Source organism: Barbatula barbatula (assembly GCF_947034865.1).
Source record: "Barbatula barbatula genome assembly, chromosome: 2".
In the NCBI taxonomy this organism is placed as follows: domain Eukaryota; kingdom Metazoa; phylum Chordata; class Actinopteri; order Cypriniformes; family Nemacheilidae; genus Barbatula; species Barbatula barbatula.
This window is the reverse complement of record NC_136767.1, coordinates 30,295,156-30,308,940: the sequence shown is the minus strand read 5'-3', so window position 1 is coordinate 30,308,940 and position 13,785 is coordinate 30,295,156. Positions and strand designations below refer to the sequence as shown.

Sequence of the window (13,785 nt, the reverse complement as noted above, 5' to 3'; positions counted from 1 at the left end):
TGAAAAATAAAAGATGTGAAATCAGAATTCAGCTGTCAATCTCAATATTATAGTGGTTCAGTTGTGCAGTAATATGCTGTAAAGCATTTTCTTATATATTATCATGCAGTTTGATGACCAGTCACAAACCAAATCATAGTTTTTCTCTAAAATATTCATAATAACTTTTAACCTTAAACCTTGATGGAAAATACACATAGTGTTATGCTTTAGCTGGCCACGTGACATGCGTGTGAATTTCAGCGCTCAAGTGTGAACGGATCACATGTGTTTGGTGTTTGTCTTTAGTTCTGTTGTGTTTTAAGAGTTGACTGAGGTTCTGTAAGACTGAACCTCTCTTCACATGTTCTACAACATGACCTTTGACCTCACACACATACACCGGTTTCATGGTGTCTTTACGTAACCTTAGTTTTTATCATCATTAATAATCTTCAGAGAAAGTAAAATAAAGGTCCCCATCACATGCTTTTAACCATGATTTTTCCAATAGTACACAATGCACCAAAAAACATGGTTCATTTCCGTAAGGTTTTAAAACATTTAGTCATTCTCTTTCATAAAAACAGACCAAAAGGCTTCAATGCATCATCGCGCACAACACACATTTCTGCACCACAGAATGAAAATGTCCCTTATGAACGTCACGTACCTCTGAACAACCTCAACAGAGACATACGGAGACAACAGAGCATTAAGGTTCTGAGCTTCCGCTGCTGTAGTAAAACTACATTTATCACAGATGTTTCACAATCTCTGTATCCGTTGCCATTTGGTTGGAGATGCATTTGTGCTTGTGTTCTGTATTTTTATTGTTATGTGATTCACTACTATGGTCCGTCATGACTCTTATATCGTCCGTGTGATGGTTTCCAGCGCTATCTAGTGGTGTAGCTCATGATGGGCTGCGGTAACGTGTCTGAATCTGAACGTTTCTAAAAACAAACACAACATATGTGCTCGCTGTAGTGAAATATTCCCTAAAGTGGTACAAATGTTCAACCAATGTGTCATCTACAATACTGTATATTGACTGCGCACGTACGAGGTGTTTATCACTGTAAACACTTAGCAACTCAAACATGCACTGAATTTTTACAGATACTGAAACTATGTCAGAGATGTATAAACATGTAAATAGAGTCTTGACGATATTTCCAAATATATGAATGATCAATATACACTACCCGTCCAAAAAAAGTCTTATGACCACATCACCCCTATTATGAAGGCCCTTCACTGGCTGCCCATCCAACACCGAAGAGTTTTTTAAATCCCTTTATATGTCTATAAGCCCCCAGTTATTTGTCAGAGCCGCTGCATTCCTACATGCCTCAGGAACTTGAATCTCCTTACGGTCCCCCAGTCCAGACTTAAATGCAGAGGAGACCGAGCATCTTCTGTAGCTGGCCCTATGCTTTGGAACACTAGAGGTCAGAGTGACCCCCTCTTTTTTCATTTTCATATCACGTCTAAAAACGTATTTATTCGATCTGGCCCACCATTAAGGATGTTGATTTTCAGTTTTTTTATTGTATTTGCTTTTATTGCTGTTTTTTAGTCTGAGGTCCAGACTGACTTTGGTCAGTCGTGTGCTCTATAAATAAATGAACTGATAGAAATATATGAGTATACTCTTTATGCACATTGAGAATGTTTAAAAACACGTTTAGAAAAACAAAGATAACGTTATTGTTAGATTGAAGATTTCATAAAGCTTTGCAGAATGAATGGAGTATATGAGGCACCTCACAGAAACATGCAGCACAGTGGCAGATATCACGAGGATCAAACTGAACATCTGATGGCATTACACATGTGTTGTGTCATGATTCTGCTGCATCATGTCATGTTTCTCTTGGTTTAGTGGCAGGATCATGACATAACCTCATGTTAAATGTGGAGAGAGACAATTATTGTTCTTATGGCCTTCCATACTCTCTCCGGTCTCGTCATTGTTCCCATCCTCTTGTTACCTCGTTATTGATTATTGCCTACACCTGTTTCCCTCTTGATTTGCTCCCTTATTTAATGCCCTTGTGTCTTCTGTCTTGTGCTGGTTCATTGTGGTTTGTGTGGTGAGTTCACGTGTCTTGTTAGTTTAGTCTAGTGTAGTTTTGATGTTCATGTTCGTAGTTTATTTTAGTCTTGTTTTGTTATTGTACCCATGTTCTGGGACCCGTTTCAGAAAGCAGGGTAAGAGCAAACTCAGTGTAAGTTAACCCCAGAAAACGGGATACTCTGGGTTTTCAGTTTCAGAACGCGAGGTATATCAAACCCGTGACCGCGGGGTAAGTCAACCCCGTTTCAGAAATCAAGGTATCTTATACTTAGAGTGAGTAACCATAGTAACCTACTCTGTGAACCTAACCTGGTCGGGAGCAGGTTTTATTCCACTAACCCGAGGTTTGTTACAATCTCCGCCCCTTTTCGAAGCGCGAGCGGTGTTGAAATTGCCTTCGCCGTTCGTTTTTTCATTCGTTTTCCTTAATCGCGCACAAGTTCGTAACACAGACATTAAATGTCCGTTTATTCAGTACCCGTAGATGAGGAAGCTGCATTCATTCAGAGAGAGTTACATTTACGTCGGGAGAGAATATATGGTGAAGCCACGTTTGGATGTTTTATCATATCCGGAGGATTCTTTATTTGAGAGGCACAGTTTTTCTTTACAGTCCATTAAATATATTCACACTCTGCTTCATCCTTACATCACAAACCTCACTCGTCGTGGCTGCACTCTTACATCTGAGCAGATTCTCTGTTACGTTTCTTTGCTAACGGAAGCTTTCTATATAACACCGGGGATGCAGAACACGTTAGCAAGGCAACTGTATGCAGAGCAGTAAGAAAAGTGTGTATCGCTCTCAAGCACTTTATATACATTTGTGTTAAGTTTCCTGTGAGAGCCATCAAAGAGGAGTTTCATAGGATTGCAGGTGAATGGTGAACGTCTTTCTGAATAAGCTGATCAAATAAATGTGCTCTTGCTGCCACCTCTAATAATTCAAATACCCTTTAGGATTTCCCAATGTGATTGGGTGCACATTTAAAAGGTCCCACTCGCCCCGCTCTGCGCGGGCTTCGAACTGCCGTCGGTCAGAACGAGGGACCGGCGCTCTAACCACGAGCCTAACGACCGCAGTCCCTATTACGTCTGTCGCTAGAGCATCTCTAGCTGGCCTCCGTTACACATAGCTGGAGCAGGGGCAAGCATGGCCAGTTTTTTGTCTTCTATAGCCACAGTGCTCGGTTCTCATATCCTCATAACTTTCAAGGCCAGTTTATTAAATATATCAAACATTTCCCAGTCAGGCATCCTACCAGCAAGAGCATTTAAACTCACCGGACTGAATGATGTTTTTATATTTCATTTCCAGCTGCTGCCACGTTCTTTTTATTGCAGAAGGATTGCACCTACATGACAAAAAATCGTAGGTATATATGTTTATACATATACGATATACATAATATATATATATATATATATAGTTCCTCCAATTCGACTGGCGAGAAATAAACGGAGCGTTTTTTGTCACGTGGCGTTGCCATGGTGAATCGTGTTATCTTCGCTCAATTGATGATGGCTTTTTAAAGCCGCGGTGAACACGAGTAACCTCGGGTGAACTTACTCAGAGTGGATTTAACTGATTGAAACCAGCTGTTCTGAAACAGAAAACTCAGAGTAGCGATTATCTGAGTAAATCAACTCAGAGTTCATATTTTAACTCAGTGTTGCTTGAACCTCCTTATTGAAACGGGTCCCTGTTCTTTTACCTCCACGTGGGTCTTTGTTTTATTATTTATTAAATATATGTTAACCCCTTACCCGCTGTCTGCACCTGGGTCCTCTCTCTGTGTCTCACCACTCGAGAATCATGACAGATGGGCTGCTTTACATGTTAAACTAGTGCTGTTAATTCAATCTGTTTATGTAGTTTAGAATATTGATATATTTGTTCAAAACTACCACCTATAATGTCATAAAAATACTTTAAGTAAACAAACAATAAATTCTTCTTCTAAAGCAAATGTTATAATGCGATTATTTCATTACCTCAGATTGAACTTTATGAAAGGTTTGTACAGCTCTGGTTGAAGTGATCACATTATAAATGTTTCAGAATGCTTGAGATGTGACGTAATCACTTATAAACACAGAGTTCTTGGCCTCCTGCACTTTTTCATCCGTCTCAAACATCTTATCAGATAAATCCTGCTGTTCAGAAGACACATAAGTGAAGTTTGTGAGATCTGTGTTCTGACTGTCCCATGTTCCTGTAGTGAGCTGGTGGGAGGACGTTACTGTGACTTTATGAGAAATGAACAGATGATTCAGATCCTCAGTGTCGGTCAGCCGTGTGTTCTGTATCATGGTGCTGTGATGGGCGTCTAAAACCTCAACATCACACCAATGACACTCCTCTATACTGAATGTACGGATCTTTTCACTCGCCTTGAAAAAAACAACAACATGGCAACAGTGACATTGAAGCTTAGAAATAACAAGCATGAGTTACATTAAAATATGTTTATAGTTATGAATTACGTCATAAAGATCTTCATCCAGGTCCAGCGCTTTTATGTGCAGAAATCTGAATTCTTCATGAATTTCTCTCAGTCTGGAAAAGATGAAACATTGAAACGTCAACATGATGAAGAGAAGAAAACAATAGTAAGTGCTGCATTCAATCGCAGGACATGTGATGATATTCAAATTATGTTCTTTAAATATATTAGAAGACTCACTTTTTCTGGCAATAACACAGACAAATGCAACAGCCGACCAACACCAGGAGCGAAACTAAAATCTTAGCTGACAGCAGATAATCTGTTGACAGAAGAATTATCACACAAATATAGACATATTTACACTAAACCAGGAGTCTCATTTATCAACAGTGAGTAGAAAAGGTTTTATATTTTGTCCTACGAATGAAAATTACAATGTGCCTACGTACAAAAAAAACTGTATTTATCAAATTTGCTTGCGTGGTTCTTACGCACACCCGTAATGAATCATTGATGATAAATCCCACATGTTCTTAAAGTCCCAGTGAAATAAAAAATGACAATTTCAATTTTCCACAAAATATTGCAGCTTTTATAGTAAAAGGTTTATCAATGTGGGTCATTCTCTTTTAAAATTCATCATCTTTCATCATCATCGTTCAATATCAAAATGCACTTCCGTCCTGTAGTGACTATTCATCTTAAATGACGTATGTTAGACTGCTTGGGTGGAGCATCCGTTAACTCCTCCCCTTCCACTGTCAATCTGCTGCCATTTCCAAATGCAAAGGCGGTTTTTAAACATCCAATGAAATCGCAGAGAAAGATAAATGACGCAGACACTATTTTTCTTGTTTCTTGTGACAAAAATGTCAACATACGGAAGTAAAATGATCTCAACTTCTGGTTCACGGGGACTTAAAGCACCGTGCTCGTTCACGTTCATTTGCATTAGGAAACGGCTCCAATAAAGCTTATATGGTGATGACACCTCCCTTTATAAATCTCCATAACATGTTCTGTGCTCTCACCAAACAGATCAACTCGCTCTTTGAAAACTTTTTTGGCGCAATGCATGGTTTGCTCAGTTTGGTTTTTATTGTTTATTTCATAATATTTCATAATAATTCTCCAAAAAATAAAATGGTCGGAAAAGAAATCAAATAAGCAGTTATTTTGGTGGAATTGCAATGTTAATATGATTTTGGGCTTTATATCTGCGGAATGATGCAGGTGATAATTGTTAATGTAGTTTGTCTCGTGTCACACGAGACTTGAGATGAACGGTGTAGTTTAAAACTCAATATAGTCTGTCACCATTATAAACATTTTAAACCCAGACAGAATCTTTAAGTGTTCATCTGAAACCAGTTCATCAGATTGAATGTGATTTTTCTACAGGGGTTAAGCTCACAGTTTGTTCTGGTTGTGATGGTGGTGGAGGTCTCTGGTCCACAGCCCGCCGATGAACACGCAGACAGATGAAACGTGTACGACCGGTCTTCCTTAAGATCACTGAATGTAAAAGATTTACTGTGGGGTTTATTTATCATCTGTCTGTGAGAACCTGCGATAACACAAAACAGTAATATAACAACTTTGACAGCACAGTTGCATCAATCTTACCTATAAAGTTTCTATATATAATAGATCAGTTTATAAAGCTAAGAACATAACAGAAACTGGTTGAGTCATTTTGAACACTTACTCCGGGAAATATCACCATCTAACTCATCATGTACTGTAATCTCATATCCTGTGATGAATGCGGTGTGAGTCGGGTCGTCCTCATTGAAACTCCATCTTAGAGTCACAGAAGACCACGTTACGCTTGGATGAGGGTCCAGTGTGGGGCCCTGCGTGGGCTCTTCACCCGTCAGAAAGACAAATCACAGATTAATCTCTCGTTTATTTCTCCTGCAGAAATCCCTGAGATCAAATGGAGAGCAAACTTTTGTTAAGTCTCATCTGTGTCTCAGATATTTCTCTTGAAAAAAAGAGTCAGAATGTCTCTGTCATTAGAGTTTGAGAAGAGATGTCAAACTGAGCTCAGATTTGTCAAGTCTGTAACCCAAAGTCATTATTATTGAATATCTCAATATGAACTTAAACATTTCTCATCAGATTTACCCAAATCCAGATTTCATTCATTTTACACCTCTGAACTTTCTCTGGCCACCAAATAAAAAGCTTCTCTGAGGTCGCACATGTTGAGCAATGTTTCAGTGACATTTCTTAACACAATGTGTAGAGCAGGAAAAGGAGGATGTGTGTGTTTCTTACTTTGTTCTTCCAAGTATCCGATGAGTTTCTCGTGAGGTCTGTGTCCTTCTGCGTTACACCAGTAGACAGTAAAAGCGTATCTAACACCGGGTCTGAAATACTCTAGAAAAACAATCTTATTGTACAGTCATCTTGAACAATCATGGAAATTAATAAACATTTAACATGTGATTTCAATGACTTGTAGTTGTGATGCCAAACTTTTATTTTGTCTTTCTTGCGTGAAGTTTAAATAAGGAGAATTTAGATTTGATGGCGGCAGAGGAAAGACAAAAATCTTAAAGGATTTCAAATGTATATTGGAGTCTAAAAACAAACCTCAGGTAGAAAACAAAAGTTAGAAAGGGCAGATGGATGGTGCCAAGTTTGGTGGAGACAGTTTGAAGAATCAAAAGATTTACGGTCATTTTACGGTACAAAAATGTCTGTAGACGTTGACAGAATGTTGAGATTGTGTTGTGACTTGTGTCGTGATGGTGTTCGTACGGATGTGTACTATGAGACATCACATGAAAACACATCTAACCTGCTTCGAGTGATAAGTAAGTCTGGTTAACCGGGACTTTTCTCCACTGTAAGGAGCAAGCGACTCCCAGCATGCACCACTCTACGATGTAGTCGCACGTGGAGGCCGATCTCCTCGTCCAGTAGAGCTGAAATCCCTCTGCGTTACCCACAATCCTCTTCTCATTCATCACAGCCTCTGCAGGAACAGCATGTTTGGGATGCACAAAATGAACTACAGATTGTACCTTAAACGCTGTATGATAACGTAAAGAAAGAAACGTATGTTTACCTGTATACGCTGAAGGAATAGTTATCTGTGATGGTACAGATAAACCCGTCTGAGAGACCGCCCGCACCGTGAGGTCACACACGTGGACATCAACGGGTAAATCCACACGTGTCTGTGTGACATTGATGCACTTATCGCTCTGTGGATCTGTGTGGTTTTCACAAACCTCATAGGCCTCAATAGACACTTCTGGATGGCTTTGGACCTGAGAAACATGAAGTTGAGTGCGTGATAATGTCAGTGTATGTTGGGTTCAAAGGTTAAGAAACAGAAACATACAGTGCGCCAGAGAAGTGTGACGGTGCGAACCGGACCGTTTCTGATTTTCCTCCACACGTCCACCGTCACCAAAGGCCCTGTCCAGAAACTAGATTTACATGCTTGTGTAAAACATACAGCGCTGGTTCTTGAAGCGATGAGGTCATCATGTCGGAGGTCGGGTCAAGGTTTCACAATCTGGGATATTGTTTGGGTCGTTCAAGTTAACACATCAGTGGTTTTGATCCGTTTATGAACAGTAATAAAAGTAATGCCGAGTCAATATTATAAATGATAGAGACTCAGTGTTAATAATGTTTTTATTTCTGCTTTTTCAAATGTGTTTATAATGTTTTGGTCGTTTGAATGTCAATTCCATTCATATTTGTCTCTACAGGGCATCTTACAATTGTTATAAGTGGTGTGTTTCTATCATATTGTGACTCTAGGATTATATATTGTATTGAATTGTGAGCGGAGTGTATTTTTACAGACCTAAGTAACAGTGCTTCATGACTTCTACCTGTAAGAAAGGCTCTGGAAGGTGTCCATCGGCCCCAGTCATTGTCCTGTGTGGCGCAGCGACCCCTAGCGGTGTATCTCACGCTGGGCTGCAGTTTCTGTATCTCGAATGTGAAATGCTGAAGCGAATCTGAACCTTTCATCTGTAACTCCTGTTGGTACAGAACAAAGAACACATCATTGGACCGCTGACACTGGACGTTACTAGAGACGTACAAAACAAACGGGGGGAAAAAGGTTCATTTTTGCTCTGAGGTTTGGTTTTCACAAGAGGTTTCACACGCTCAGCCGAACAGGAAACTGCTTCCTGTCGTAATTTTGATGAGAATGATATGACGGTCAACACACGATGAGATGTTTTACCTGTGTCATCCCTCCTGGCTCCACTTCAATCTGACAAGTAATGGAGAGACCTTTAAAGCTTCCGTTCAACTGTAAGTCCATCACAGCATCCAACACACCGGCCGTCACTTCAGAACGCTCAGGGAATGGAAAAACTGGAACACATTTATATTCATAAATTATATTTTTTGATACCTTTGATACTTCTCATATGAATAGAAACCTGCGTTCTTTCAAACTATCAAGCTAAACATGTTCCTTGATAAGAAACGAGGAGATTCATTCAACTGAGAAAAGCTGTGCAAACATCATTCTTTTACATTTTACATACACTGTGACTGTGAATAATATTATATTGTGTATGTCGGGGAGACTTTCCTGTATCTCAGAGGTCAGAGCATGGTGCTAAAGGTCATGGGTTCATCCCACGGATTGCACGTCCTCAGAAACACATGTATAGTATCGTGCAATGTAAGTGGCTTTGGATAAAAGCGTCTGCCAAATGCATAAATGTAAATGTGATGTAAACGACAAGGGACGGTTGCTGCACGGTTTATTCCTCCGGTCAGGAATGAGCTGGTGTATGATGCTCATGGTTTGTTACTCTTTACTTTATAGAGTCAATTGAACTCTTCACACACGAACAAAAAAACAGAGTTCAGTTCAGTGCGCACAAGTATTTCAGTACATTTTCAGTATCTTGTTCTTTTATTTAAAATATTTTGCCAGTTTCACTTTTTAAAGACCCTGTTTGTTCACAAATAAAATAAAGAAATATCAAAATGATGTTATACAATAGTTTTATTACATATTAATGAATGTTGCAACCGTCCCCTGTTATGGGTCAGTTGACTTTGTATAAAGTGTATAAAGTGTGCGTATATTATCCTACATACACATGTTACAGAAGTGTAGGCGGATAGCTGACAGATGTGGGTTTAACAAATGATCGGCTTTCTACTAAAAACAGTCTCATAGAAACTGAAGGAAATACAAACACGTCCCCGGTCCGATGTGTATCACAATATCCACATTTCATGAATTTATAAGAATATCAGTGCCGGATCATGAACAGTTTGGATGAAGTTAAAATCATATTCACCTGTGTCTGTGATGTTGAATATGTAGTGTTCACTCTCTCGCCCCAAACTGTTTGTGACACATAAAGTGATGCTGTAAGTGACCTGCTGTTGGATGACTGGAAAACTGCAGGAGACCAGAAGATGACTGTTCTCCAGACTACACGTGACAACCTCAGAGTCCCTGTTCTCAAAAACAAAGTCATAGATAATAACCATTATTGGACTGAAGCTCGAGCAGCATTAAGGTTGTGGGGTTGATTCACACACGTACTGATGAATATATAACTTACTCAGTCGTCACTTTAGGTAAAAGCGTTTGCCAAGTGCATACATGTAAAAGACTAACTCGAAATGATTTATTTTACAGCCTTGCACGCTCTTTTAAATGATTCATATCTATCATGATGAAAAACAACAGATAACTGGATCAGGGTGCGTTTCGTCTTTGCTAGAATGTGTTTTTGTGAACCGTGATGAAATCTGAGTCACCTGATAAGTAATCTGTACTTCCTTTTGTGGCTTCCGCCGAGGTTTGGAGCTCTGCGTACTTTCCATGTGCAGGTGATGTTTCTCATGTCTGTGGTCTCACATCGAATACGATGAGGTTTCTCAGGAGGGACTAAAGAAGGAAATAAAAGTCAAGTGAAGTGTTTCGTAAATGCAGTGAGCACAAAAGTTACTGCACATTCAGTGACACTTCAAAACGCATGAATGCTGTTGCATTAGATAAGAAATTATTAAACCAGTTATTAAAAAAAGTGAAGACAAAACCTTTCTTACTGTAAAGGTAATGGTTAGATGTTAACGTGTCTACATATATTTAGGCGTTTACGAGGAATAATATCATTTTTATACGATTTATTTAAAAAGGGACTTACAGGTGACAAAGTTCAAAGCGACCCCAGAACTCTCTTTACTGCAGTTAAAACTGACACCGTACAGGTTTGTGGCGTTGATGTTTTCCACTCGAATGGCTTTGACCCGTGAGCTTATGTTGATGACTTTGTATTGGGTTTTGTTGAACAAGATATCCGTGATGTGAGCATCTTCTGAATAAACACAGCAGAACAGCAAAGTGGATCCTTCTTTCAGCACCTGGTGCTTTGGATACATCTTGACATCTCGAGACAAGTTCTCATCCCCTACAACACAAGCCAATAGAAAAGAACTACTGTAGGATAAACCACAGACATGAACTCATCACATCTTTTTAATATCTCAATTCTTTCTCATTGATGTGAATAGGATTTAATGGAAAGCAAATGGAAAATGTTGCTTAAAACTCATCTGCATCTCATATGTTTCTCCTGAGAAAATCTCACAAATGTCTCCATCAGAAGAGATCTCAATAATGTCTCAAACTGAGCTCAATAGTACTATTGAAGTTTTACTAAACTGACTCTCAATAGGCCTGTTAGGAGCTCAAGGTGTATCTGATAGCTCACGGGATCATTGTGTGATTCTAACAATCTAAAAAGACAACCAGCTTAGTTTTGTGTGAGGCGGGTCGACAAAAAAAGCTTATTCATCCCTGACAGTTGAGAGGCTCACAACAGACATGAACCATGTAAATGACAAAAAGAAGAAGTTCATATCCTACAACGTTACATCAGAAGTCAAATATGGTTTAGTGCTAAAAAAGTCTGGTTTGTTTGAACCCTTTGGGTAAAATATGGTTTATGGACATTTACATTTAGCCGACGCTTTTATCCAAAGCGACTTACAGACGGGTAAACAACGGAAGCAATTGGAACAAAATAAGGAAAACAAAAAGCACAAGTGCAATATAAAAGCTGGTCTCGCCTACCACAGTATACAGAGAAAAGACAGAAGTATTATTGTTTTTGTTTTAAAGAGTAAAAAAGAGATTGAAGTCAGAACTGATCGGTCAGGTGTTGGTGGAAGAGAATCTACAGATCTTGTAGCAGCGGGCAGATCCGATCCAGAGAAGGTACGTGAGAGAGATTAGAAAATGAACATTGAAAATGTCTGTATTTGACCCAAACTCGGTTTGAAACAACCCAACCTTTTTTTAAGCGTATTAATAATACTAAAAATATATTATTTATATACAATATATACAAAAACATATCAAATGTAGTTAACACGGATTCCATTTCAAACACCATTATGAACCATCAGTTGTTTACCATTAAAACCAGAACAACATTTCTTAATGTAATATGTGTTTTATTCCTGTAGGATTCAATGGTGTTGATAGGTTCTCATCCACCCAATAAAATCCCACCAATAGAACACAACACACTACCAGTAGAGACCCCCAGATACCATTAAAGCTTCCTTTAAAACCAATACAGCTCTCACTGTGAACCTTTTTTTCAGCTGGGATGTGACGCACATTATTATCAGCACAGAAAACTGATTTTAAATTCCCCACCATAGTGAGTTTTCCATGCGCTCCAGGATCCAAGTGTTGAGTTATCAGAGATGCGTCTTATTCTCACAGAATGATCTGTGCAGTTCAGCGGTATCTGTGACGTCCAGATCACTGTGTCAGCAACAGCATTCAATGACATCTGTCAATGCACAGAAAATCATTACTGTCCATACGAATAAAAACACAAAACTCTGTGTCAGGAGGCAGTGGGACGGTTAAACTCACTCTGTCGATAGTTTCCATGTTTTTTGTGCGACCAACTTGTATTTCATACGTCTGATTTCTATGTTCTTCACTCGTCTTCATCTCCAGTCTCCACATGTCCAAAGCCCGAAGTTTGATGATGTTCGGCACAGTGATGTCATCTACAAGAATATCATCGAAATATGTAACATAAATAATGCTTTACATCGCTAGTCCTGGGTGCTTTACATATTTAGTGTGAATGTAAACATTAATACAAACAATGTTTGAAGAAAAGCAACTTGACAAAAGAACTAAAATGAGTATTTTTTAAGCAGAATGGACATAAGAAAAACAAATGATATAAAACAGCAATAAATTCATCTGACCTGAAGAATCACATCTCTTAACATGTTGAAAGATGATGATGAACATAAGTATGTTTGTCCAAGAGTAAATCATCTCGGTGGATGTACAAGACCTCATGTTGGATTCATCTCTGCTCTTCTGTTCCATGTGTCACTTTCTCCGCCTCCTGCTGTCTGCTCTTTACATTAAAGCCATAATGCCTGTGGAATCACATTGATATCACTTTGTATGAGTCAGAAAAGTGTTTCAATGATGTTTATTGTTTGGTGTTGAATGTTATTATATTCTGGTGTCGATCATTGATATGCTTTTAAACTCAACGCTATTATATGGATCCTTTATATAAACGAAGAGCTCCATCCACCGGTCATTAATGGAAATGCGTTTGAAGAATATTAATACATCATCCATTAAACTCATGAAAATACCAACAAACAACCCACAGATCTCACGAATGAACAATGTTGATCTTTAAGACGTTGTAAAAGCGCAGACTTTGGGGTTTGGACGACATGACGGTGAGTAAATAATGACTTCGAGGGGAACAAGGACGATCAGTGGAACCAAAACACTCGTGTGATTCCGTGAAAACTCACTAGATGTCAGCAAATGAACCGAATCACGAGGCTTGTTTTGGAGGAGAGAGGTTTGTGAAGCCTTCGGTTGTTTGGACAGATCATCGACGCGGTCTTTGCTTTGTACCGGCCGATGATCACGTGATAAATAGGTCAGGATAACCAAAGTGGTGTGAATGGAGCAAGGTGGGCTTTACGAGCCTTTGCGCATGCCCAGTAGCTACAGCGAGCTGAAAGTGTGTTTAGTGTCTGGTTAAACTGAAAGTGGCCATTATAAGAGACATTACAGATACTTAGCCGATTGCAGAGACTTTAGTATGACCCGGGTCAGATAACATCCTCCCAGAACACCTTAGCAACGCCTTAGCAACACTCTGCAGGTGCGGGCGGTTATTGTAGGGGTTTCTATTAATAACACAATAAATGATGATCATATTTATTAATAAACTTTTTTAGTACCAAACC

General features: G+C 39.1%; 1 protein-coding gene across 1 annotated transcript; it reads right to left on the bottom strand.

Moving 5' to 3' along the window:
- Positions 1-878: 878 nt before the first annotated feature.
- Positions 879-13,259, bottom strand: LOC306903146 (leukemia inhibitory factor receptor-like; the record flags this gene model as incomplete). The annotated part of the gene is made up of 18 exons (XM_079472104.1): positions 879-935; positions 4,160-4,456; positions 4,550-4,622; positions 4,750-4,831; positions 5,927-6,079; positions 6,221-6,379; positions 6,796-6,897; positions 7,322-7,498; positions 7,592-7,796; positions 7,871-7,947; positions 8,373-8,523; positions 8,735-8,868; positions 9,816-9,976; positions 10,285-10,414; positions 10,674-10,937; positions 12,194-12,332; positions 12,419-12,558; positions 13,241-13,259. The coding sequence occupies 18 exons, from the start codon at positions 13,257-13,259 to the stop codon at positions 879-881; spliced, it is 2,520 nt and encodes an 839-aa protein (XP_079328230.1).
- Between the last annotated feature and the right edge of the window lie 526 nt (positions 13,260-13,785).